The sequence below is a fragment of the Oryzias melastigma genome, linkage group LG12 (assembly GCF_002922805.2).
Source record: "Oryzias melastigma strain HK-1 linkage group LG12, ASM292280v2, whole genome shotgun sequence".
In the NCBI taxonomy this organism is placed as follows: Eukaryota; Metazoa; Chordata; class Actinopteri; order Beloniformes; family Adrianichthyidae; genus Oryzias; species Oryzias melastigma.
In genome coordinates, this window is record NC_050523.1 from 7,151,272 (window position 1) to 7,178,399 (window position 27,128).

Consider the following 27,128-nt stretch of genomic DNA (forward strand, 5'->3'; position numbering starts at 1 on the left):
AAAAAAAAAAAAAAAAAGATTTGAGGAGAACCGTACGGATTTGTCAAAGGATTCATAACGTGGCGCTCCGTGGAGAGATTCACAGAAATCCCAATTCATTAAAGCCGAATAAAAACTCATTGATTCAATAATGAAATTATTCCTTACAGATGTTAAGAGGGAAGGGCGATTAGCATGGCGATAAGGGAGACGGTTTGAAGGAGGGATCCGGCCATCCACTGGCATTTTGTGATGAATGGCGTTAGCCTTTCAGAGAGCGGATGGAATGATAATAGGAGGACCTCTGTTGCCTCATATCACGCTCAGTCATCTTCACACTCAGTAAAGTCAGCACATTTCGACTGCCATTAAATTTACTACGGCTCATTGGGGATCGACGGCGTCAGAGTCGCTGAATGCACAGAGGAATCAAAGAAAGATTCACTTCTTTCTGCCAGGAACAATCATTATTGCTAAATACTGCTCCTAAATGACTGGAATTTCATGCATGAAAGTTGCGTATTATTCATCTCACCTTGCAGTGGAACTGATCATTTCTTTCCAAAGGTCCACACTTCATCAAGCAAGGAGATAACTGCTCCACATGATGAATCTGTAATCAATTTAGCTTTAAAACCATTATTCTATCTCACTGGTTTGCACTTAACGGGGTTTTGTTTAGCAGTGGGAGGTGCTGCTTGCAGTGACCTCGAAACAAGAACTTCACGGGTTGTGAGCCGACTGGAAAATGCACAAAGAGATTCTCGCTGAATCACACAGCGGGCCGGGGAAAAGGAATAATGGGAAATTTGATGAAGCATTTGTGGGTTTTTTGGGCCATTTTTCTGCAACTTGTAAAGCTTTCATTGATGTGCTGCTGGAAAATCAAAACTTAATTCCAGTCATTGAAGAAAAGTATTAAGATTACAATAAAAACATTGAATCCACTATTAATTAGCTTTGTCAAGAAGTTAGAAGCAAAATGAAAACACATTTTTTTTAATGCAGGCAAATATTGGATGAATAACAAATTAGGATATGAATACAAAATACTCAAACCTTAAAACTTTTTAAGCAAATTCAACAGTTGGCTATGAAGCCAGTGGCGGACTTAGCAATTTGGGGGCCATGGGCGAACCATAACATGGGGCCCTCTGCAGCGCTTGGATTATTATTTTTAAAATCCTCATCGAGGATCAAAAACCAAATAACTCCCTTATTGGTCCACTTTTAGACGGCTTAAATGTCAATAATTCTAATGTTTTTATAAGCATTTAAAAGCTAAAATCAAAATTAAATGCTAAAGAAATGTATTTTATATACATTATTTTTACTTGGAAAAACAGTACATATATTGAATGCGCTAATTTATCTAGGAAGAAATAATGCAAAGTCTTGAGCGCATTGACTGTATAATAGAAATCGTATACAGACAATACTTGGGAGTCTCTCAGCCTCACTGGTATATTCAATTCCTCCAGAGGGGCGGGGCGAGATGAAACACTTTCACATTATCAGCCATAAGCCATTTGTTATGGTTTCTTATGACAGCGTTAAATAATACTAATAATGGCAGTAAAATTAGTTTTAAGCACTTCTCTTGGGTATTCACCTCTGGGCCTGAGAGGGTTTGGGGCCCTAGGCGATCGCCCACCTAAGCCTAAGTAAGTCTCTGCGTGCAGCTGCATTTGTAATGTAGCGTAAGACAAACAAAAAGATTAAATAAAGAAGAAAAGCGAAAGTTGCTTAACTTGTTTTGTATCAATTCCCAAAATAAAGTTAAAGGTCTGAATGCGTACTATATTTTATCCCATTTAGGTCAAGGTTTGTCCATATGATTGCTCCATGTAATTGTAGATCCATTGTGGTTTGATCTAAGAGAACTTTCACACTGCGCTGTTTGGTCTGGACTATAAGTTTTACACAGAAATTAATTTTGCATTAAACCGATGAATGTTGTGAATCCGAAGGAGCAAACATAAAAGGTTGGAAAATCTCTCATTGGTGAATGTTGCATTGTGTTGAGACACTTGTCAGTCCATAGTAGAACATAATAAAAGACCTGCAGAATATGTGACTCCAGGAGTTGAGGACTGCATTCCTGCATGTTTTCCAACATACCCTGCTCTGGCATGTTCTAAATGGCTGGACACACCTGAACCAGGTAATCAGTCATAAGTAGGGCTTGGATATCATGAAATCATGCAGAGACAATGCCTGGAGTTGCCTATTCCTGATCTAGTCTGTGTATTTTTTTTTCAGGTCATTTTTCATTTAAAGCAACATTTTCTAAGCAAGTTTGTTCTCTTGTTCAGTGTTCCATAAAACCATAGACAGCATAAGAGAACTGGACTGAGCCAGTGTGACGTCACTAATTTTACTTCTGGCTCCAATGAAACAAAGTCAGTTAATATGCTATTTTTTCCCATTTGGAGCCACTAAGTCAGTAAGCTGTGAGTCTGTCTGAGTCATCATTTTGATGGCAACCACTCTCACCAATCAAGAGTGAGCTTGTTGGAAGGCCACACCCCTACCACTTAAAAACTTATTCATTCAACGTAAACATTTCGAACGTTCGACCTGAGACCACATACTTTTATTGAGGCATCTGATTGGTCAGTTTATAACTTAAATAACTTGCACTACAGGAAAAATATTATTAAAAAATTAGGATTAGGACAGTAACATCTAAAAAACAAGAGTAAGAATGGTTATTAACCGAGTAATAGCTGTTTATTTCTCAATAGAAGTCTATGAGATTTTGTTTTTTTGGAACCAGTGCGTACTTCCTATTAGGAACATGGAGTCCAGTTCTCATTTAAATTCATTGTAAAAAAAATCATACCAGAATAAAAAAAGTAGAAAGATAACACAATCTTCTATTCATTATAGTTCAGTTTAGCTGAGTCAGCTGGACAATTTCTAACACATCCTAAAGCTGCATCTCCAACACATTCTCACTCCCAACTTGTCATATGTGGACATGTGGTTCAAGCCCCTTCGCGTCACTTTTTGACATTTTGGGTGTCCGCAACTCTGCGTTTTTGACGTGCGGGCTGTTCCCGTTAAACCACAGGTCCTCAACCTCTGGGGCGTAAACCAGTACTGGGACGCGGACCGAACTAATACCCTAACCCAGAATCGGTTCCATATCTGTTACCGCATCCCGTACCACATCCTGTAACACGTTCCATACCACGTTCCATACTGCGTCCTGTACCATGTTACGTACCACATCTTGTACCTCGTTCTGTACCATGTTCTGTACCACCTTCCGTACTGCGTCCCATACAGCGTTTCGTACAGTGTTTCGTACCCCGTTCTGTACCACATCTCGTACCGCGTCCTGTACTGCGTTCCGTACCACGTCTCGTACTGCGCCCTGTACTACATTCTGTACCATGTCTCGTACCGCGTCCTGTACTGCGTTTCGTACCACGTCTCGTACTGCGTCCCATACCGCGTTTCGTACCGCGTTCTGTACCACATCTCGTACCGCGTCCTGTACTGCGTTCTGTACCACGTCTAGTACCGCGTCCTGTACTGCGTTCCGTACCACGTCTTGTACCGCGTCCTGTACTGCGTTCCGTACCACGTCTTGTACCGCGTCCTGTACTGCGTTCCGTACCATGTCTTGTACTGCGTTCTGTACTGCGTCCTGTACTGCGTTCTGTACCACGTCTCTTACCGCGTCCTGTACTGCGTTCCGTACCATGTCTTGTACTGCGTCCTGTACTGCGTTACATACCACGTCTCTTACCGCCTCCTGTACTGCGTTCCGTACCATGTCTTGTACTGCGTCCTGTACTGCGTTCCGTACCACGTCTCTTACTGCGTCCTGTACCATATTCCGTACCACATCTTGTACCTCGTCCTGTACCCTGTTCCGTACCGCGTTTTGTACCATGTTCTGTACCGCGTCCTGTGCTGGGCTTCGTACCGCGTTCCGTACCACGTCTCGTACCGCGCCATGTACTGTATTCCGTACCACGTCTCATACCACCTCTGTCCCGTACCATGTCCCGAGGGTTGAGGACCAGTGATTTAAGAACAGCCAATGTGTCAAAAAAAACGCAGTTGGAGACACCCAATGCATCAAAAAGTATCGCGGAGGTGGCCCAAACCATATGTCCATATATGACGAGTTGGGAGGGAGAATGTGGTGACATCTAACATCTCATTATGATCCAGAAAATTTCATTTTTGTTATGTCTGAGTTCATAAACCTTATAGGGTAACACTTTATATTACGATTCCTTAACAAGCTTTATTAATACATTAGCAAACATTATTAATGTGTTCATAGGTTGTTAGTAAGACATTTATTAGCACAATAAGCCGAATAAGGTTTATGAACATACTTAATAAGATTCATTAAGATCTAAATTGAGGCCATTGTCTACAAAGGCCATATTAATAAGCTGCTTACAGGTTTAACAAATATATTAACTATCTTTATCAATATTATATTGAGTGTTTTGCAGCACCTCATCTAAAGTGTTACCTATTATTCTAGATGTGCAAATGCATCAGTACTTGTTAAATATTAGGGGAAACGGCTTTTAATTTTAAATAAAGTTAACAACTAACTGTTATTTTTTTTTTTTGCTTTGGAAGTTTTAGTTGTAAAGTCGAACACCCCCTTCATTTCTTGCCACGTTTTCATGGCTATATCTCAGAGGTTGTCATGCACAGTTGGTTTGAGGGCTGTTTGTGGATCTAATTGTCTCAGGCTGTGCAGTTGGGGTCACTGCGGGTCACTGAACTCCAGAGATCAGAAGCTCCCCAGCTCTACTATCTCACAGTCATGCAGTACACTGCTGGAGGTACTTTACCCCACGATTGTGCCACATCATTTAGTCCTGCTTCACGTTTAAATTACTGCAAGCAGGTTTAATATAAAGTCAAATAAAAAGAGTGAGGTTTATCAAACAGGTGTTTGCACTGCAGTTTTTCACAATAAGACTTTGTTTTTAGTGCATCTTAGAAATGTTAATTCTGTCATTTAACAGGGGACTTACTTTTGAAAAGTCTCTCTGACTTAATTTGGTTCACATATTTCCCAAAGCAATTACAGCCGGGGTGAATTCAGTTGTCTTCTGCTCTCCTTTGTGAGCTGTTGGTATTTTTTTTTTCCAAGCCTGTGATGTTTGTTTGCTCAGAGGTAGAGCGCCCTCTGCTGGTGAGGAGAGGCACCACCTCTGATTTCTTGCAACAGCAGGTGGGTCACTACACAAACGTGCCTTTTCTGCATTCCTCCTTGTGGTTTCAGGTGTGTGCGAGTGCTCCCACTTCACTGCGGGGATGACCTGTGAGCGCTGCCTGCCCGGTTACTATGGAAACGCGCTGATTGGCACGCCTGGTGATTGTCAGCCTTGCCCTTGTCCAGACCGCAGCAGCTGTGTCCAAATTGCGGAGACGGGACAGGTGGTGTGCACCAACTGCCCCGCAGGACAGACAGGTGACTTGAGCTTCCAGCAAATTTCAAAAAAGTCTGTAAACCCCAGTAAATAACGGGAACACATCAAGATCAAAACAATGTTTCCGCTTGACAGCTCGGCTCATTTGCAGTCCCTGTCATTGTGCAGCAGAATGCCACCTGTGACTCCCAACACATCCGATATGAATTTTTAATTTAATTACAGCGGAGTCTGAGTTGACGAGACTCTGACCTCCGATGGTGTTCTTGCTCAGTCACTCATCAAACTCCCGCCCACCTCTCTCCTGTGCAGGGATGCGCTGTCAGATGTGCGAAGACGGTTACCATGGTGACCCCCTGGGACAATCCGGGACGGTTCGAGCCTGTGTGAGGTGCAACTGCAACGGCAACGTGGACTTCAACGCAGTGGGGATATGCGACCACTTCACCGGGCGGTGTCTTAAGTGCATGGGGCACACAGAGGGTGACCACTGCCAGCGATGCCAGCGGGGTTTCTATGGCAACGCCCTGGAGCAAACATCTGGCCAGAAGTGCAAGCGTGAGTAACAGTTTTGGGAACAAAATAACGTTTTATTCTTGAAATATTTTAGGTAAAATTTTGTGAAATCAATCAAAAAATTTATTTTTACTAAAATAAGATGATGCAACTATGACCTGGTAATACATTTCACTATGATGAGTCTACAAGTTTCTGCTGTGAGAATTTCTTTAGAAAAACTTTCAACAAAATAGAATGATCATTAAAATTATTGAGACCTTGGGCTGGATTTTTGAAGAAAAATCAGTTCAGCTAAAACGTGGAACTGAGATGAAGAAACTGAGATGAAGAAACACTTATGGGTCAGAGAGAAAGCTGAGAAATCTAAGTCCCTGAACTAAAAAAAAAATTAAAAAAAGGAATGAAATTTAAACCTGCAGAAATAGGGCTTACTAGGATGTCTATAGTTCTATAGCATTTTTGTGCACAGTAAAGAAGCTTTTCTGTTATTTTCCTTCCAGTATTCAAAGCCAATTACATCCTGCTGCAACACTTCCAAATGCATGTATTATTTTTTCTTTTTAGCATGCAGCTGCAGCCCTGCTGGAACCTCTGGGCTTGTAAATGAATGCCACCCTCAAACAGGAAGCTGTCACTGCCTCAGTCATGTGACCGGCCGGGACTGCAGTTCTTGTGAAGTTGGCTTCTTCAACCTTCAGCCGGGTTTTGGATGTGAGAGGTAAGCCGACTAAGTTGAAAACATCCTTGTGAAAACAGGAAATCTAATTTATTGTTTCCTCGCCTTCTTTAGGTGCAAATGCAGTCCAATTGGCTCCACTTCCCAGGCTTGCCATCCAGCCACAGGTGAGTGTGTGTGCCGTCCAGGAGTGGAGGGGACGCTGTGCGACTCTTGTCGTCTGGGATTCTTTGGATTCTCATCACGAGGTTGCAGAGGTAATCTAGTCCTCACAATGTGACCCAATTTGACCCTCGGACTCACACCGATACATTAAAGACTCCCTGGTTTCTTCCAGCTTGCAACTGTGACCCAATGGGCTCCGTTTCCATGCAGTGCCACGGTAACGGTACCTGCCAGTGTCGGCAGGGCTTTGTGGGTTACAAGTGTGACAAATGCGAGGTGAATTATTTCCACAACAGAGCCACTCATCAGTGCGAGGAATGTCCAGTTTGCTATAGCCTTGTCAAGAAACAGGTGGGTTGAAGTAGATTTACATTATTTTGTGTTAGCATGGACACTTATGAAATTCACCCAAAAAATCTAATCAAACTAACTATATTTTTTTAAAGCTGCTGACGAGTTGATCAAAAGTTCAAACTGAAACAAAGTTATGCAACAATTTGTATTAAGTTGCAGCTATAATCTATTAACATGGCAGCTTAGTTCAAAAGAAAATTGTATAATATGCTCATTAAATAATTTTTTATTTGATACCATTTTTTTCAATCATCAGCTCTTATACTGCTTCACTAAACAAATTTAAATACGTCAACATTTTTTTTTCGTGCAGTTTTATTAATGATTTATTGATTTGTGATGTCATATCCTGCCAAGACAGTGATCCTGAGAGAGTTTAGGCTTGATGCAGGCTTTGTCCAGAAGTGGCTGGGTTTGGCTCAGGCAGCCCCATGACCCCAAAAGGGACACAGCGGCGTAGAAGATGGATGAATGGATGGATGGATTTAGTATACACTCAATGTGCAATAAAAAAAAAAAGTACAGTTTGATTGGCTCCCTTAGAGCTCCACTGGCAATGAATTCATACCTATTAGATTTATTAACACAAATTAATTACGCCTTGCAAAGAAACAGAAAAGCATGAATCAGTAGTTCATGAAAAAATAGTGTTAGAAAAGCGTCTTTTTGTGTAAGGAAGTATGCTGAGCCACAACTCAGAGGCAAACTTCTAATGAAACTCCAGAAACTATGTCCAAGAAAACAACAAACGTTTTTTGGATTTTGCCTAAAAACTGCATAATTATAATTAAAAGACAATTAGAAACACTTTTAAAATAGAAAAAAAGATGATCGGAGTTGAATCTCCTGAATTCAACTATATTTTCTCCTTTTTTGGCTCGCTTTTCATCTCGGATCATATTAACGCTCTATGTTTCTGAAGTGAATTTATTTGGTTAAGTTATTAAATATGTAAAAATGCTGTTTCGCGTATTGAAAGTTGGAACATTTCTGAAGTTTCTGGCATCTGGATAAAATTTTAGAGACAAGAGAACAGCAGTTTTCTTTGAACCATTTTCTTTCACTTTTGTTTAAAGCAGCTGCCTTCACAGAGAATCATTTAAGCAAAGTAAAAAAAAAGGGGGCAGAACTGAAGGTTTTTCTCAAAAGATGACTGCACCATGTAGACTTTAAATGAAAAGAGATCCAAATTTCACTATTGGAAGAAGCTATATCTTCACACTTGATTTTGCTGTTGTTTTCTCTTCAAATCTGGATCCAGTTGTTGACTAATTTATATAAACGCGTTCCACATCTACATTATGTTTCCTCTGAAGATATAGTTAGTTTGTGAAAGAACCCAGTTTCCCAGGAGCGACGCTCCTTTGTGGACCCTCACGACGACCATATGGCTCCTTTGTATTTGGAGATTGCGAGCAAACAGAGGATGTGCAGTGAAACAGAAAGAGACATTTGCCCTAATGATCTCCTGAGCTGCTTTTTCCTGTCCCTTCAGATTTGTTGCAACCCACGTTTGTGCTAATCCAGGTGCTGTGTTCCTGTTTTCCGAGGACAATCCAATACTTATAACATGTTTTTTTTCTTCTTCTAAACGTATTCTTGTTCCAGTTAAAGTGGCTTTATGTTCTCCCCGGGCCAGCTTGTACCTGTGTGAGAGCTTGCTGTGATTCCCTTTGTGTTAGCAATTCAGCGAACATCCCGACCCATGTCGGCTCTGAACGCCTGCAATTACTCTTCCTGTCCATAGTCTTCCTCAGCTTCTCCACTCGGCACCTCACGCTGCCTATCTTACAGCTCACGTTTTCCTTTAGGCATAAAGGAAAAGACTGAGCAAAAACATATGGGTCAGGAGCATTGATAGTTCCTTTAATACTTGCTGATTATTACTGTGTGCCTTAGTTACAACTGTCCTTATGGGTAGATATAGGCTGTCTGTGGCGAAAAAGAAAACCTGTACTGGACTTGCAGGTAGCACCAAAAAATTTTGCTTAAAGAACACTTAAGCAACATGTAAAGGTGAAACAGAAAGTCTAAGTCCACTTTCTGTTATGTTGACACGCAAAAAAATACTGGAAATAAGAGAATCAGAGCATAGTTTGTGTGGTTCCATCCCCCATACGTCATAAGTACAAGTACCTTACATTATCTTTGCAAATACTTTAAGATACACTTACCACAAATATGACAATCATATGGCCATTTTCATGATGTCACTCATGGTGGCTGCACGAGACTCAAGGAAACTACAGGACAAATACTTTACCACCCAAGATGGTCACAAAACCTTCAAGAAAACTGCAAGACAAATTCTTTTAGATACATTTACCACATGCACAACAATTTTTAGTTCCATTTTTGTGACGTCCCTCAAGGTGACTGTAAAACCGCTCAAAGAAAATACAAGAAAAATACCTAAAGATACTTTTACAACACGTTGTACGTTCCATAACATGTCACTTGTGGTGCCTGCATGAGTCAAGAAAACTACAGGGCAAATACTTCATGATACATTTGCCACATGCTCAACACTTGTACGGTTTTGTGACATCCCTTAAAGTGGTTGTACAATCCTCAAGGGATCTACAAAATACTTCAAGATACATTTTCCACACGCACTACAATCAGACGTTCCATTTTCATGATGTCACTTGTGCTGGCTGCATGAGTCTCAAGGAAACTACAGGATGAATACTTCATGATACATTTACCACACACAACAATTATAAGCTCAATTTTTAAGACGCCCCCTAAAGGTTGTACATAAAACCTTCAAGGAAACTACAAACAAATACTTTAACAACAAACACAACAACCATACCTTCCAATTTTATGACATCACTTAAAGTGGTAGCATAATGATCAAGAACCATAATCCTTTTATCGTCATTGTTACACAATGCCTCAGAGCTGCTGAATATTGCACTTTTTTAAAGTTATTGAAATATTTTTTTTTATTTATCAAGGAAACTACAAGACAAATATTCCATTTACCACCTGTACAACAACTGTATGTTCCAATTTTATGACGTTACTTAAGGTGGCCGCACAAGCCGTCTTGGAAACTCCAAGACAATCATGCGTTCTATTTTCATGACGTCCTATAAGGTGGTCGCATGAGCCTTAAAGGAACTACAGGACAAATACTTGACAATGCATTTACCACACGCTTGACAATCGTACATTCCATTTCCACGACTTTGGTTAAGGTGGCCATACAAGCCTTAAGGGAACTGCAAGACACACCTGCCCTCCTTAAAATGCTACCACACCTGTCAATGACCCTCTATTGGCAGCACTGCATGTGACTAAGGCATTAGTAGACAACTGATGTGAGATCAGGAACATTTGCAAACCGTCTCGTGGATAAATCTGCAACCGTAGCAAAGGAGTTCTAGCTGAAAGATCCAGAACCAAATTACAAGCTCTGTAACCACATTTTGGACCATTTAGCTACAAGCGATCACAAATTGGTGCCAATCACGGCACTTCCCAGTTCCCATTTTCAGACCTGACTTTCATTCTCTTTAAAGTCTAGCCTCGTTATCTTCCTTCACTGTTTTCCTGCACTGCCTTCTACACAGAGAATAACAAGTGGCTCTGGATATGAAAACTGCATTCCATCCTTATCACATTGTTGATATTCATTTATTCATTGCTTTTGTTGAAATTTTGATGTTTTGTTGCACCAAGACTCACAGTTCCACCCCAATCCCTGCATCTAAATAAATATTTTGTTGTAGTCTTTCATGTCACTCCCCTCTTTCATTTTATTGTCTTTAAATCGTGGCGCTGTTACAGGCTGAGAAACTTCAGGCTCGCCTGCAGGATTTGGAGAAGCTCCTTGCTCACTTTGATTGCCGAGGTAGACTCGGAAGGAAGCCAAACCTGCAGAAGTATCAGATGGCTGGGCTTTACCAGCATGACCGGCTCCAGGGGGAGGATTCTCTTCCCAACGCTCTGGAGGATTTTCTGGCCTTCCAAGGTACAACACCCCGAAGATAAATCACCTCAGCTTGTCAGTATCTTTAATATTTCCCATGTAGTCGTGACATCTTAAGAGCGTTTGCTTTGTGGAACATGAAGCTCGCTCATTTGCTGTCGCAACCGTTGTGTCACATTCTGGCTGCGAGACGATAACACGCCATATCAGGGCATGCGGGACCAGCAGGCACGAAAGTGACATGAAACATCCCTCGACTGTCTGCAGACGGCCCGTTTCTCTGTCTGCGCCCTCCTCGCTGGGGTATTGCTTCACGGGCAACAAAAGCGATTAAATCAAGAAACAGGCATCAATAGCAACTTCTCCCAATTACCGTAACACAATGCTGATATATCCTCATTATCCTTGGAGGGGAACAGGCTTACAGGCTCAGCTGCACAAGCCAAATGGAGACAAATCATAACAATATAGAACAAAGTGCCATGCAACCAACTTAATCCCTATTTATATGACAGATAGTCCATCCGTAATCCCGAGGTTTATTATGATCATGGTTGCAATCATGATAGCAGTTGTCCCTTCTAACGCCCACGTCACATTCCTCTTTTTTAAGACAGTGGGTGGCTTAGTGGAGACTTAATGAGCATATGCCAGGCTCAATGTATAGGGACGCATGGTAAAACGACGCCAAAGGGGAGCGGGCGCACTTATTAACTTCTGTTTGATAAGACAAGGTACGCTACTAAATGAAGCAACGACCTCGACATATTGTCCCCTTAACGCTCAGCTTGAAATATAAGAGACGCTAGAAAATAAAGTGCAAGGAGAACAAGGGAAGGAATAGAATGAATGGGAAATGAGAGAAGCCTACAAGCTGAAAGGAGTTGGGAGAGTAGCACTTTTTTTTTTTTTTTAGGGGGAAATATTCCATAAACGATTTAATGTGGTTTTATTTGCTTTGTTCTTTCAGAAGCACGGGAGGCCTTCATAAAACAATTTTCCTCGCTGGAAGCAGCTACAGGCACACTTTCAGCGCAGCTGCATGGCCTTACATTCACTTTGAACTGCAGCATCAGCGTGACGCAGGCTCAGGGAAGTGATGGGAGGAAGGATGAAAGGCACGGAGGAGTGTGTCGCACCTTTACGGACGCTCTGCTCATGATCAAAGCGGCGGAGAGGCGGCTGAAGCGGGCCACACTGGACCTGGACAACATGGTAAGTGACTCAAATGTACTTTCCGTTTGACATTTGTTCATGTGTTTAGCATGATCAAAAGAGTTCCAAATGTCCTCCACGAAAAACCTGTCCAGAGGATTTATTTTAGAAAAACATTTGAGGTCTGGAGGATTTTGCCCTTTTTATAGGTCAACGACAAGTCGTGGCTTTTGTCGCATAACAAAGCAGGTTCAAACAAGACAAACAAAAGCACATCAGTTAACCATGTAACCACTGGGTGGTTTCAAACACACTTAAGTCTTAGGAGTCCCACTTTGATCAGATTTAGATCGATTTTTAATGTTTTCCCAGTGTTCTTTTAATTGTGATTGTGCTTTTTTTTTTTTTTTTTTTTTACCCATAATCAAAAACTCAGGTGGTTTCTAGAACAGTTGTAGTTTCTGTAGAGTGGCAATGGTTTATTATAATCAGAAAAATAATTTTGACTGTAATTTTCCTCAGAAAAAGGCCACAAGTAAATATTAAAAACACCCAAAACACGATTTTCATTGGAGTGGTCATTAAAAGTGGCAAAAGTAAACAAAAAAATATGCTCACACCTGGCTCCATCATCGGTTTCACTTCTGCGCTTTGATTTAATACAAAAAACAAATGTAAACACTATGTATTTTGTTCTAACTTAAATTTGAAATTGAAACTGAATTACAACGGGGTGTGGCCTTCTGACAGACATGTGATCTTCCCATTGCCTTCCTGGGTATTTTCCATGATCACAGGTGTGTCCATCCTCCCTCTTTTTGGACTTCAATGACACGAACCAGCCAAAAAAGTGACCATTGACTGAATAATAGAACTGGACTGAGTGACCCCCTCTCTTCTCGCCTTCCAAACATGAAGTTCCTGACTTTAAGAAGCCAAAATCCCACTGACCTTTATTTAGAAATAAACAATTATTTTCTGGAGTATATGTCGTATCGGAGTATTAGTCGCAAGAGCAAAAAATGTCTAATCAGGAAGAAAAAAATCATATATAAGTCACATTTTTGGAAGAAAAGTCTGACATTTCAGATCAAATCCGTCAAGCCCAGTTTAACTAAAAAATAAATAAATAAATAAATACAATAATACTAATCTTTTAATTGTATGAAAAAAATCACAATTAAGAGGAAAACAATCATATTCTCTTCCATGTATGTTTTGGACGACACTTCTTCTGCCGCTGTCAGTAGCAAATACTTCTACTCAGGTCCAGCGCCCTCTAGCGGTTGTTAGAGGAAACAACTGCTACAGGACAACTAGTGTTTACTGGTAATATAACAAATATGTGAGCCAATTGATGTTTCAAAAAACAAGTCGCTCCTGAGTATAAGTCGCACCCCTGGCTAAACTATTAAAAAAACTGCGACTTATACTCCGGAAAATACGGTACTTAGTCATTATATTTGTCAGAATAACCATTCCTGCTCTGATCATTTTTAAAACGTGTTCTTGCTAATTCTATTTTTATTTTCCTTATATTTTTTATTTATTATAAGTTAGTCAATTTATAATCTGACCAATCAGTTTCCTCAACAAAAGCATGTGGTGCTCACTAGCCCCGCCTCAAACACTTGAGTCACAGATTTTACCAAACCGCTTTCTGTGGAAGGGGTGCAGACTTCAAACAAGCTTACTTATAAGGCACCAGTCCCTTTTAAATTTCATTGTACAATGACAAATAAAGTCTATTCTATTCTATCTGGCTCCAACATGGCGACGTCCATATCTCGGAATCATAGCATCTGAGTAGGCTTCATTTCACTGGAACCGAAGGTGAGGCAATTTCAATGGGTGACGTCAACTTGCTCAGTCCAGTTGTCTCATACAGTCAATGCCACTGACAAATGCTGAGGCGCATAGGTAGAGCGGTTTATATATGAAGTGGCGAAGGCACTGGCTGGAAAAACTCAGGCGGGGTGAGAATAGAGAAACTTTAGTATTGAGTATTTTAAAAATGCATATTTAGACTCTTTTATAATAATTATGTCTGTGCATATCTGTTTAAGAAAGTGGGAAAATGTCAAGTTTTAACCAGATACTATTCACAATCTGAGTTCAAAGCACCTGATAAGAAAACTCTGATGACCCAGCATTCTAGCAGCATCACTTACACACCAATCCTGAAGATGTGAAAAGAGTCTCACATCAGATTTGTGGTTGTCTGTGTGTGTATTAGATGATTGATGCATACTTTTCAAAGATGTGTTAGTTTCAAGCTGGTGCAATTTTAAATTGTGCACATTTAAATTATATTTTGTATTTTGCAAAGTTACACACAAACATGTAGCCACAATGTACAAATGACACAAATCAGTTGAGTCTATTTTCTCTCCATACAAAGTTGAGTTTGTGATTGATTCATACAATGAGAAAACTTTATGGTGTTGTCTCATCACCCAAAACACATTTTTGTTTAACTTTCACATCATGTCTGACACTAAAAACTCAACGCAGGACCTCTGATAGTGTCTGTACATTAAAACTAGATACTCCTGTCATGCGAATTGCGTTCGGTGTAAACTTTAGAACACTCATTTTCTTGAGAGCTACCCTTGTGCTCTCATGAAAGAGAGCTTTACTTTCATGTTTATGGTCTTAAATCTTTATTTCTTGTCAAAAAAGTCACAAGAAGTTTTATCTATCTCTACTCTAGTATTTTTGGTACAAAGATGTCTAAAAGGTCTAAATAATAGGTTGGAAAACAGCGGCTACTGGTTACGCTTTTTAGTTTTTACATATTCAGATTTTTGTCTTGCATTTGGCACATCTTATAAAGTTGTGAGGGGAAAAAAAATCTTTAAAAAAGTAGACCACATGAAGTTGCATTGCTCCCTTGCAGAAAGTGAGCTGTTCTGCACTTCAAATCGTAGCTATATTAAGGGTTTTCTCCGGGTGTCGTGGCTCTGTGAACTCTTTGATTACAACTGAATCAAACGCATCCAAGCACGATCGGGCAGACCAAACGCAAGCGTGGCATCAAACAATCAATACATCAACTTTTGTTTACCCAAAGAAGAGCAACTTCATCCATTTTTAAATAAAGACTCCAAACAACTGAAGTTCTGTCAAAAGAAGGCTGTCAGGCAGAAACTCTGGCTAACGGAGTGATGGTTTCTAAACCGCTTCTCTTGAGAGGAAAAAGAAGCCAAACACGATCTGCGGGGTGACTTAAAAAGTTCCCTTTGAGAAAGGGTTTCAATTTGAGAAAAAATACAATAAGACAAAGATGGTCGCAGTGGGTTGTGAACTTTTTTCCACATTGTATTAGACCCGGTGAGAGGATGTGGGGACACATAATAACAGAAAACTGTTGGTACGTTTTATCAGAAACAGAGTAGATGAAGACGGCCATCATCATCTAAATGCTGCAGCAGTGTTGAGACTTGTCAGACCAGATTATACTTTTCCATTTTTTTATTCTTTTGGTTCAGAAGTGGTAAATTGAGTTACTGCTTCCTTTCATCGTGAATCTGTCTAAATCACGCTTCTCTGAAGGGGTATTTTTGCACAAAGAACTGGGAAGCTCTGGATATAGATTTTCTTTTCCCCTGACTGGTCCCATAAGCCATCAGTGGGCTGCAACACCCTGTGACTGATTTGAATCATAACGTTTAGAAAAAACATGTTCATGTGCTTCACTTAAATATTAATAATTCCATTGAAACATTTACGTTTTCTCTCAAATTTTACAAAGTTTTCGTTTAAAATTCACATTTTCTGATTCATAGAAACAGTTGAAAATAGCTTAACCTCTTAACCTCTCGATGCCTGCACTTATTTCCAGTTATGAAAGAAAAAAAAATACTTTTTGCTTTCAAGTAGATGTTAAATTAAGATAATTTTGGAGACAATGTGGTTATATTCATGTCTGCTTTATAGTTTTGTTACAATTGCTAAAACACATTTTCTGAAACCTTTGACCAATTTTACCGAACAGAATTTTCAAAATATTGGCTAAACAACAACAAAATTCTTGACTCTTGAGTCAAAAGCTCACTTTGAGGTCACAATGAAACCTGCGTAGTCAAAACTTACACACACACCAACACACAAAACACTATGTTTAAAATAAATGTACAAAATTCTTGACTCTTGAGTTCCAAGTAAATTTTCTTTTTCCTCATTGTAGTTCATTTTTATTGCAGTGACAAAAAGTTAGTGTAATAGGTGGAAATGGCTGATTTCAGAGCAAAATGTGAACATTGTGAGAATATGAGATGAAAATCGAGAATTAGATCTAATTACAACATCTTAATAAATCCTCATAAAATCTAAGACTTATCCTAAGAACACAAATCCAAATTTTCAATTCAGAAACAAAGACAATAAAAGTCAGTGTAACTCTAATTGAACTTTAAAATAAGGCTTTTTTAAATTGAACTAAAAATGTAAGTGAAATTTGTAGATCTGGGTTAATAAAATCAATTAAACGATCTAAATCAATCTAAGCGTAATGGATCAATAATTGATCCTTAAAAGTAGAGATCGATTTAACGCAATGAAAATGAATGAAATAATTAATATGACAATCTTCAAAACATATATAGATTATTAATGTATTTCTAAACAGATGTATCTAAATGTATAAACTCAAAATTGAATTGGATCAAAAGGATCAAATAAATAAATTGATCTGGGTTCTGGTGAATGGAATCAAATAGAATCTGGAAATTATTGTCGATACCCAGTCCTGGAACTTTGAGTTGTTTTGAGTCTTAAATCAAGTTATTCTATCGTCAAGATTCTAATTCTAATAGATTTTTCATTTTTTTTCTCCATAAAACCTGTATAAATGTCTTTTGGATGGCCCATTAAGTTCCAGGAAATTAATTTAGCTTGTATTGGCAATGTACAGTAAAGACTTTTATTTGTGCACATCCTGATTTCTTAATTAATTTATATCTAAAATAACTTAAATGACTCACTTAAAAGCTGAAAAAAATGATTTTTTTTATTCATTTGATTGTATTTTTTTAGCATGTATGCATTATGATGAAAAGGGTTCATTGTAAGATTGGTATAAAGCTCCGCTCCACTATGAAACTGCCAAATGACTTTATTTCTTTTAGTGCTCTCAGACAGTTAAAACTTTTATTGTGTTAAAAAGTTTATTTTATGATTTGATTAAAGCTTTCAAACAGTCAAGGTTTTTTAACCTTCTCACCATGCTGGTTTCCATTCCTACCATTTTAGATCTTTCCTTTTGAGACGATGCCAATGCCAAACAAATGGAACCTGATGGTCAATGAGTCGCAGGTGCTCATGGAAAGGTGAGTCAAGTTTCTGGTGGTCAATTAAAAGCAAACATGGCTGGAGTAATCTCTGCTGGCCTCCTTTGTCCGCTTGTCACCTGCACTGCGGTTAGACCGCTTTGAATCGATGCTCTCGGCTTCTAGTAGTACGCTGCTTTATTGTGTAGCAGTTCCAGAAGCTTGGCCAAGAGATTCAGTGAAGGGAAGGCATCGATGTTGAAATCTATTTCACCTCTCCTCAGGCAGGCGTAAAAGGCCATTATTCTATAAACGTTCCCTCCCTCCTCTTTTCCCTTTGTCCACCTTTTTTTCTTTTCCCTTGCAGCCACAGAGAAATGGCGGACCTTATTGAGGCCGTGGCCACCAGGGCGCTACAAGCCTCAAAGCAGACTTTCAGCCTCCTGATGGATCTACTGCGGGACAACTCCACAGAGGAGTACATCAGGAATCTAACGGAGCAGTGAGCAGACAAACCCCAAACACCCACCACGATAAAGATTAACTGAAAGAGTGCTTATGAGAATGCTGCTTTCTGAATCATTCTTCATTAGAAAAAACTCTTAAATTAACCTGTTTTAAAACAATATCAGTATAACTTCTCTGGTGGATGTAAAAGCAGGTCGGAGTGAAGACGTTTGACCACAGGGGGACAGCTTTTCTCCGCTGTAAGCCGCATGTTTTCTGGATTTGCAGAGCACTCGCTGCTTCTCCTAGCGTGTGATTGCTCTGAGGATTATCCCGAATGCTAGACAGAATGATGCAAAGAGCCCACCGGTGGCCATGATGAGAGCAAGGAGCGAGAAGCTCAAAATTGATTAGCTCCTTCTAACAGTCAGCCCGATTCAGGAAAGGTTGCGTCCGTCTCTGGAGTGCTGCTGCACGCCGGCGCGTGTCACTTCCTCAGATGCAAAGTGAGCTCTTTACGCACAGATGGGCTGCATTAAGTTGCATTTTCAACACATAGTTCCCCCACATGTTGGTACTTAAGCAGATCAGAGGCGTTTTGCAGGAAGTTTACCATCCAGTCAGAAAATAACGAGACAATCAGCCCTTTTCTGGAGGCCTTCTGAAAGCTTTTTTGGAAATCAATTTGAGGCTAAATAACAGGAAACTAGTCAAACGTGAAAATCATAGAAGCTCAGAGACTTACCATTTGTTGCAAAGAAAAAATCTAAGTGGGTCAAGAGAGGAGACAAATTTATCATTTTTTTCTGCACTAAAAGGCACACTTAAAAGCCTTATTTGTTTTTTTAAAAAAACCAGTGTGTGCTTTATAATCTGCAGCACCTTCTATATGAATTAATTCTAGTTGATTTTACTGATATTGAAGCAATTTTGAGAGGTACGTGGTGATCTGACGGAACGTTCAATTGGGTGGTATTGTGAATACACTAATGATGTTAACAAGTAGAAGCGTCAAACAGTTTTATTTTTCTATGTATTACTTACAAGGTAGTTGCAGTAACATTTGTTTTAGTGCTATCAGTCTATTTTAAGTGTTGTAAACAAGGTTGGAAATTACAGGGATTACAATATGCGTATGTGGCTAACATGTGACAACATCAGATTACATGATGCTAACAAGGTTGGAAGTTAGCATAGTCACAGTAATGTGTGTTTTAGTGGTAAAAGTCTGTTTTTTTATGTATTGCTAACAAGATTGGGAGTTACAGGTATTATGAATATGCTAATATGGATGACATGTAGTGATGTCAAACTGGGTTATTTTTCGTGTTGCTAAAAAGGTTGGAAATTATAGATATTATTAATATGCTAACTTAGGTAATGTGTGACAAAGTCAGACAGTGTGAGGTTTTTACGTGACGCTAACAAAGTTGGGAGTTACAGGTATTACCAATATGCTAATGTAGCTAACATGTAGCTAACATTTTCTTTTTTACGTGTTGCTAACAAGGTTGAGAGTTAGCAAAGTCACAGTAAATTTTTAGTAGTAGCTATCAGTCTGTTTTTCCAATTGTTGTAAACAAGTTTGGGAATTATAGGTATTGTGGATATGCTAATGTGGCTAACATATATCGTACAAGTTCTAAGCTATGTCAGAATTCCTTCACTACTCACTATATCATTTATTATTTTGTAGTGCATTCCAAATCTACAATCCCAAAATCGAGTGCCCTAGAAATTTCCCAGAATTCCCTGCAATAAACCAGTGTGCATTGATGCTCATTAGATTTGGGAATATGGACCACAATACATTGTATTTGAACAATTTTTGCAAAAAAAAAAAAAGATTTAAATGTATTTTATCAATAAATCATCCACATTTTCATCATCATAACACAATAGATACATACATATTCATCGTAAAATTATCGTATTGATTAGGTCTACATATTCCCAGTTAAAAAAGCAAAAAATAGTGAGCATGTGTTGGATTTGCTTTTAAAGTCCTGCACTTTATAGTTTTTCTAATAATAATTCATACCTGTAGAGGTACTGTAAACACAGTTAATAAAGAATGGCCAACTGACATCTCTTGCTTAATGTATGTTATAGTAAAACAATAATAAAATCGTTACTGATGATGCACCTTATAATGCACACAAAAGTGTGGAAATACATTTTGTGTTTTTTGTTCCCAATACCCTTCTTAGCTATGATATACTTTCTTTACAACTTTCATGTGTTTCCATATATAATGCCTATAATATCATTTCTTTGTTAACATCTTCACACTCATCTTTTAAACGGTAGTAAAAGGTGCTGATTTTCTCCTTTCTGTCACTTTTTTTTCTTTTTTTTTCCTGTCAGGATTGCACAGATGCAGCAGCAGAAGGAGAACTTAACTCTGCAGCTGAATGATACCGCAGCCAAACAGCAGGCCCTGCAGGAGGAAGATGCCGTTTTAAGGCTCGCCCTCGACAACATCACATCATCCTTTCATCAGCTGCTTCTGACTGATGCCAGAATATCATCAGAGGACGGCCAAACAAAGTTCAACCAAACAAGTGCGAGCAACGACACCGCTGAGGTCAGACTGCAACATGAGAGTGAAGTTATTGCACTGTCAACTGAGGAGCCGCCGTTTGTTCAGTTTAACCCTTTTGTTTGGAGGGTGCACAAGCACATTTCCTGCACATGTGAATGATATTCAGTTGAGCAGTTGTTTTTTTCAACAATATTTAATATAATACACTGTCTTTAACGTGTCCTAACTTTCTAACCGTTAACACGATTAACGTAAGTCCAGCAGATTCTGAAGCAGAGAGAAGCGGCATTTGCCGCGCTTCAGAATCTGCTGGAATTACGTTGATTGTGTTAACGGTTAGAAAGTTACGGCAAGTCAAAGAACATCAACGCTTGAGCGTCACCAGCAACATCTCAGGTGTTAAAGGATTCATTTTGTTAGCTTTGGAGTTGGATTTATTGGGTTATTATTGTTACAATAATTTTTACAATTATAAAGCATATTTAGCAACCAGCTTTCTAATGTTAGAGGGATGTTGCCAATAAAGTTGTTCAAATTCATGTTTAATATCATATTTATAAAATACCTGTTTTAGTGACCATTTATGTGGGATTTTTTTGTATTTATCCATCATTTTCTATAAAAAAACTTTCGCTAATAAAGGTTACATCCTCACTTTTTGCGGGTAATTTTTACCCAATACACCCAATAAAAAGTATTTGTTGGAAAAAATAGATCAAAATACGACGACACATGATAAGTTAGAGTAGTTTCATTATTTTATTTCAGCTTATGTAACAAAATGGAAAATAAAAACGTAGGAAGACCCTAAAAAAATGCTTGAAAATGACTGAAAATTTTGAAATTTGAGATAAAAAAATATTTAAAAAATAAAATAAAATAATGGAGACTTGAATTTTTGTCAACCATTCCTGAGACATGTGAGACTTTACTTAGGGATACTCGGATAAATGCTCTGCATGAAGATAAATTTTACTCTCAAAAGTTAAGGGAAACTAAAAAAAAAATAAAATCATTGGATTATTCTTTTAGCCTGACAAGTTAGTAAGTGCAACAATGAGATTCACTTCAATATATAATAATAAGAAGAAGAATTTTAGGGATATCAGGGATCTTTTATCCCTCTATTGTGGCTCTCTTCCAAAAAAATAATATAAAAATAATTAGAAGTTTTTAATTTACAAAATGTTTGGAAAGTAAAAAAAAAAAGTCAACTCACTCACAAACAGCTGAAGGACAGTACTTATCACTCTGTGAGGCTCCAGACTACAAGTACCCATAATGCTCCAGCAATCCATCAAGGAGTTCTCATACTTCACAAAAGTGAAACGAAAACATTTTGACAGATTTTCGAGTACCGTTTACCACAGAAAATCAACTGGAGAATTCATAATTTAGGCGCACCTGATTATGAAGTGGATTTTGGTATTTTCAAGCAATATTTATGGTTTAATAATTTTTACTTAACTCTAATTTTGGTTATTTAGGTTTACAAATTATTGGCAACGATATATCACAAACAGTAAAAAGGGATGCATACTATTTTTATTTTTTTTAAATTGCTGCTATCATTATTTGTTTCATTGTGATGATCCCATGTGATACACTCTTTTATTTTGAAAAGGAAGTGAACCTCCATTTGGGGGAAATAAAGCTATTTTCTGTTTTTCTTGCAAAAACAAATCATATATATTTATCATAATATTAACAATAACAAAAATACAAATTAGTGTCTTGTTTTCTTTAAGACTGCGGTTCCTGATGGGAAGTGGTCAATGAGAATTCAACCCGAGTGACTCTTTTGGCGTTTATAAATGAGAGCCTTCATTTTTCTGGATAAAACAAAAATAAAACATCCTTATTTTGCAGTATAATTAAAGGGGTGGCTCATGATTTAAATTTGCAAAATGTTTCTATTTATTACGAACAAGTTAGCAAAGTTGCAAAGTTAGAAAACTAGTTGACGGCTGAAGCCGTCTGACAATCCCACACACCACTAGAACCTTATTAAATCACTTCATTATCGATAACAAACACCCATTTTAGCAAATCTCTCCCTTTTTTAAATGACTCCACATTGGCTGTAAATACAATGAGTCGGACTGTTTGTACATCTATTTGTCTCATTTGAATGGCAAACACTTGGAGCTAAATCCTCTCTGTCTGGAAAATGTTCATTTGGACAAAAAGTTAAGAGGTGATCGTGTGAGCTGATGAGTAAATCTGATTTTCACACAAATATTGCGCACGAATATCCGTCACGGCTGAAGGATCTTTTGCTGACATTTTACTTGCTATAAATTCATGCTAACTCTTAGAAATCAGAGTTTGTGGCGGCAAAAAAAAAAAAAAATCACATTTCAAGAGCTCCTCCTGATTTCTCTTTTGGCAAGAGGGACACTTAACAGGCACAAGAGAGAAGATCCTGGCAGAGTTTGCTGCTTATAGGGCACAAGATGTTCCAAAGGAGGATGATTATCCGCTGTAGCATCCATGAGAAGACGGAAAAATCACAGTCACACATTACCCTTTTTTTTGGTCGATTAGGCATTACAAGTAAAGAAAACTTGTTGAATGTCATCCCCTCTTCTTCTTTTCTGACTGTTTCCTGTCAAGTGGGGTGAGAACCTTCTAAAAAAAGCAGAGGAGCTCAACCAGCAAATTCAGACGGAAGACGGCCTCATCGGGAGGATCAGGGAGGAGATGGAGCCTGAGATACTCGCGGCCAGGGAGAACCTGAGGAAAGCGGAGAGCATCGATCAGGTAACCACGCTTACATTTGTTTGAGAAGATGGAAGAAGTTGCAGAAATGACTCTGCAAAGCCAACATTTATATGTTTTTCATTAAATAATATAAAATGAATAACAATAAAATGCTTTAAAGGAAAAGTAGCTCATTCCTATCATTTACAAGTTGCTCCATAGTCATAAAATCCTCTATTTAGGAGCATTTATTGGCTGAAGAGACCTAAAAATTAGGGTTGATAAAATAATTTAATCGATCTTAATGTATCTAAGTTTAATAGATTAATAATTGATCCATAAAATTAGAGATCACATAATAATAAAGTCTTCTAGCTTGATGCTAACGAATAATGGAATTTCTCATAGGATGCTAATGCTAACGCTCGGGTGACTAAATTAACATTTTTATAAACTCACTGACATAATTTTCCAAACTCTCTAAAGGAAATATTTTTAAGTAACTATTTGTGGTCTAATCACAGGTTTTTGCTCATATTTTCTTGTTCTTCTGGAAGAACGTGTAATGCTATAGCATGATCGCCACCTAGTGGCCAAACTGAGACATCCTCCAGGAGAGGCAGAACAATCGTTGGAGCTTCTCAGTTTGACAATCCATGTAACACTGTAAGGTATTAACAACCTCATTATAATTTTACTAATTAATTTTACAATATGTGGACTGTATCAGATTAATATGAAAATCTTCAAAACATATATAGATTGTTGATGTATTTCTAATCAAAATGTGTCTAAATGTGTAAACTCAAAATTGAATCGAATTGAAATGAGAGAAAGAAAAAATCGGAATTGAATCAGTCCCGGCTCTGGAATCGTTTCAATACTCAGCCCAACTTAAAACCTGAGTGCCAATATTGAACCCTTTTCCTGTATCGCTCTCTTCTTGACATAAATACAGATGTTACCTGCCTTTCCTGGAGCCACTTGTGAGTTACAGCCCCAGAGTGCTCCACTTACCAAATAGTCCACTTCTGCTTTCTCCATCCTCGTCATTTCCAGCTCCTCTGTCAGCCCCCAACTTCTCTTCGTTGTAGTCATGAATCCAGACTCATATTGGTGAGATCAGACAGACATGATTTTTTATTTGCAATTTAAGTATTTCACTTCAAGAACACAGTTTACATGGGATCTTTCTAATTCAAACATGCAGGGAAAATGAGCCCCGATTAATTAATTCATTATTTTCTGAATTTCGCTGCAGAGAAAATTGGCACTAATAAAGACTTTGACAATCAAGTTATCTTTATCGACCTGTATCTTTATTAACTGTAAGGAAAAAAGAATTTGAACACCCTGTGATTTTGCAATTTCTTCCTCTTAGACACCATGCTGAAATCATTTTTGTTTTTGATTAAACAGATGTGTAGTTTTTCACCAGGTTTGCACACCCTGCAAGAGGGATTTTGGCCCACTCCTCCTCACAGATCTTCTGTAGATCAGTCAGGGCTGACGCTGAGACATACAGAGTTTGAGCTCCCTCCAAAGATTTTCTATTGGGTTTAGGTCCTGAGATGGGCTAGGCCACTCCAGAACCTTGATATCCTTCTGATGGAGAGACTACTTGGTTCTCTTGGTGGTGTACTTTGGGTCGTTGTCAAGTTGGAAGACCCAGCCACGACCCATCTTCGATGCTCTAACTGAGAGAAGGAGGTCGTTCCCTATAATCTCACAACACATAGCCCTGATCATCCTCTCCTTAATACAGTCCAGTAGTCCTGTCTCACCCCTATAACATGATGCTACCACCTCCGTGCTTCACAGTAGGGATGGTGCTCTTGGGATGGTACTCATTCTTCTTCCTTAAAACACAGCGGGTGGAATTAAGACCAACAGGTTCTATTTTGGTCTTCCCCCTATGATTCCTATGGATAATTGAAATGGTCCAGACGGTATGTATGATTTCAAACCATGACGTCTAGTCAGTGACCGACAGTAACGGCGGTCCCAGCTCTTTTCAGGTCAATGACCAGCTCCTCTAGTGTAGTTCTGAGCTGATTCCTGTCTTAAGACCACTCAGTCAGCTGAGATTGACAATCTTGTTTAGCTTCTTCCATTTTCTAATAATTGCTCCTACAGTGGATCTTTTTTCATCAAGGTGTTTGGTAATTGCCCCGAATCTCTTTCCAGCCTTGTAGAGGTCTACAATTTAGTATCTGGTGTCTTTGGACAGATCTTTGGTCTTGGCCATGTTAGTAGTTAGAGTCTTACTGATTGTACGGGGTGGACAGATGGGTCAGAAGGGTCAGAATTCTAGCTGAAAAACAGGTTTTTAGATATTTTTTACAGCAGTGCATCCAAATACATTATATTTTTTAAATTATACAGATATTTTTTTTAGATTGTGCCTCCAAGATGTACTTATGGTGAAAATCTCAGACCCCTCCAAAATTTCTAAGTGGGAGAAATTGCAAATTTGCCTCACTGTTCCTGTAATGACCATTCTGACAACACTCAATCAGTGAGAAATTTGAAACCATTTCAGATGCCGAAGCAACAGTAAAATCCTTTGTAATTTGAATGGAAGACCTATAATTTTTTTTTTTTATTCCAAGCATTCATTTTTGCCATTCAGACTTTTAAAAAGTGAAGTTTTAAAACTTGCATTACTTTTTAGAGCAGTGATTGAGTTAAATTGTTTAAAAAAGCTGTCAGATAAAAACATAACAAGGTTTATAAAGCCTAAATTAAGCAATAGAAGGTTAATTTTCCATTTCAGCAGTGAGCGCTGTCTGCATGAACCTGGTCCCCAAACTGTTTCACGTTCAGAAAGTTTCACAACAAGCTTGAGATTCTAAACAAAAGATTGCTTAGATATGGATTCAAAAGCAGAACATCTGAAGAGCCAGAACATTGTTGTTGTGCATAAGGTGAGCAACATCAGGAGAATTTCCTGTAATCTTTTCTTAAACTTTTCATCTTGCAAAGGTGGTCCCAGTTTCCAAAAGCTTTCATCTAAAAATAAAAAAAAAGTCTTTGAAATGATTTTTTTTCTGCATTATCTGAACTGAGTTTTTGCATCTAACAATCTCTTCATTACATTTACAATCTGATGCCTCACAAAACAGGTCTTGGGCCCCCTTTTTTCACAGATTTAAAGCTGGCGTGCCTTTGTTTTGAAAGCGTGTCTTCCTGTAAAGGCGGTTGATGATCAAAGTTGAAGCCGGCAGCAGAGGCAGTCACACACCTGAATGGCGGAAAGCAGGAGGCGACTGGCGCTGCCAGCTTGCTGTGTGTAGGCATACACCGATTCGGAGCCAAGCTGACTGTGTTTGGTGTGTAAGAGTAGAGCACTCTTTGTGTTCACATTTCATGGCTGCTTTGTGAGGGAAAAAAAGATTCTGAGAAGGGTTACATGTGGTAGGGTAACAACAAACACCAGGATGTAGGCTGATGTGGAAACCGCAGCTCCAGTGGGTTTTGCGCTCTTAAAGAAAAGTTAGAAATAGATCTTTTGGGTTTTGTCAGTTGTCGGGTGAGTTCTCCATGGAATAGACTCAGTTGTCACGGTTGTGTTGTCGCGCGCAGCAAACGTTGTTCAAAAAAAAGATGTTGCCCATGTGGTTAAAGAAACCACTGCAAAATGACAGTTCTTGATGCAGAGCAGAAATAAAGATAAATGTTCTTCAACTTTTACGTTCGCCTTTTCCCAATGCACAAAAAAATAGCTTTTCCGATTCTATTGGATCATTTAACATTGTGCAACTACAGAGTAAAGTATGTGAGTCAATCTGCTTCTTGCACAGATTAGAGATCTGCAGCTCATGTTTATTGCTTACTAATCCTTTTTTTTTTCTTTAGAAAAAGTAACCTTTCAGAAAATAATTTAGTTTTTTTACTTTTTTAGTGGAGAAATTGCCCCAAACTGTTGAGATTTTTATTCCTTTACTTAAAAATA

At 38.7% G+C, this 27,128-nt stretch overlaps 1 protein-coding gene across 1 annotated transcript in view; it reads left to right on the top strand.

The window, feature by feature from the left end:
- Positions 1-27,128, top strand: part of lamc3 (laminin, gamma 3) — a 174,230-nt gene that overhangs the window by 138,960 nt on the left and 8,142 nt on the right. Inside the window, exons 13-23 of the mRNA XM_024299112.2 lie at positions 5,252-5,440; positions 5,712-5,957; positions 6,483-6,636; positions 6,709-6,851; positions 6,932-7,110; positions 10,912-11,095; positions 12,024-12,268; positions 17,462-17,538; positions 17,846-17,980; positions 20,293-20,512; positions 23,087-23,233. Of these exons, the coding sequence (XP_024154880.1) occupies positions 5,252-5,440; positions 5,712-5,957; positions 6,483-6,636; positions 6,709-6,851; positions 6,932-7,110; positions 10,912-11,095; positions 12,024-12,268; positions 17,462-17,538; positions 17,846-17,980; positions 20,293-20,512; positions 23,087-23,233 (1,919 nt within the window). The remainder of the gene's footprint in view (positions 1-5,251; positions 5,441-5,711; positions 5,958-6,482; positions 6,637-6,708; positions 6,852-6,931; positions 7,111-10,911; positions 11,096-12,023; positions 12,269-17,461; positions 17,539-17,845; positions 17,981-20,292; positions 20,513-23,086; positions 23,234-27,128) is intronic.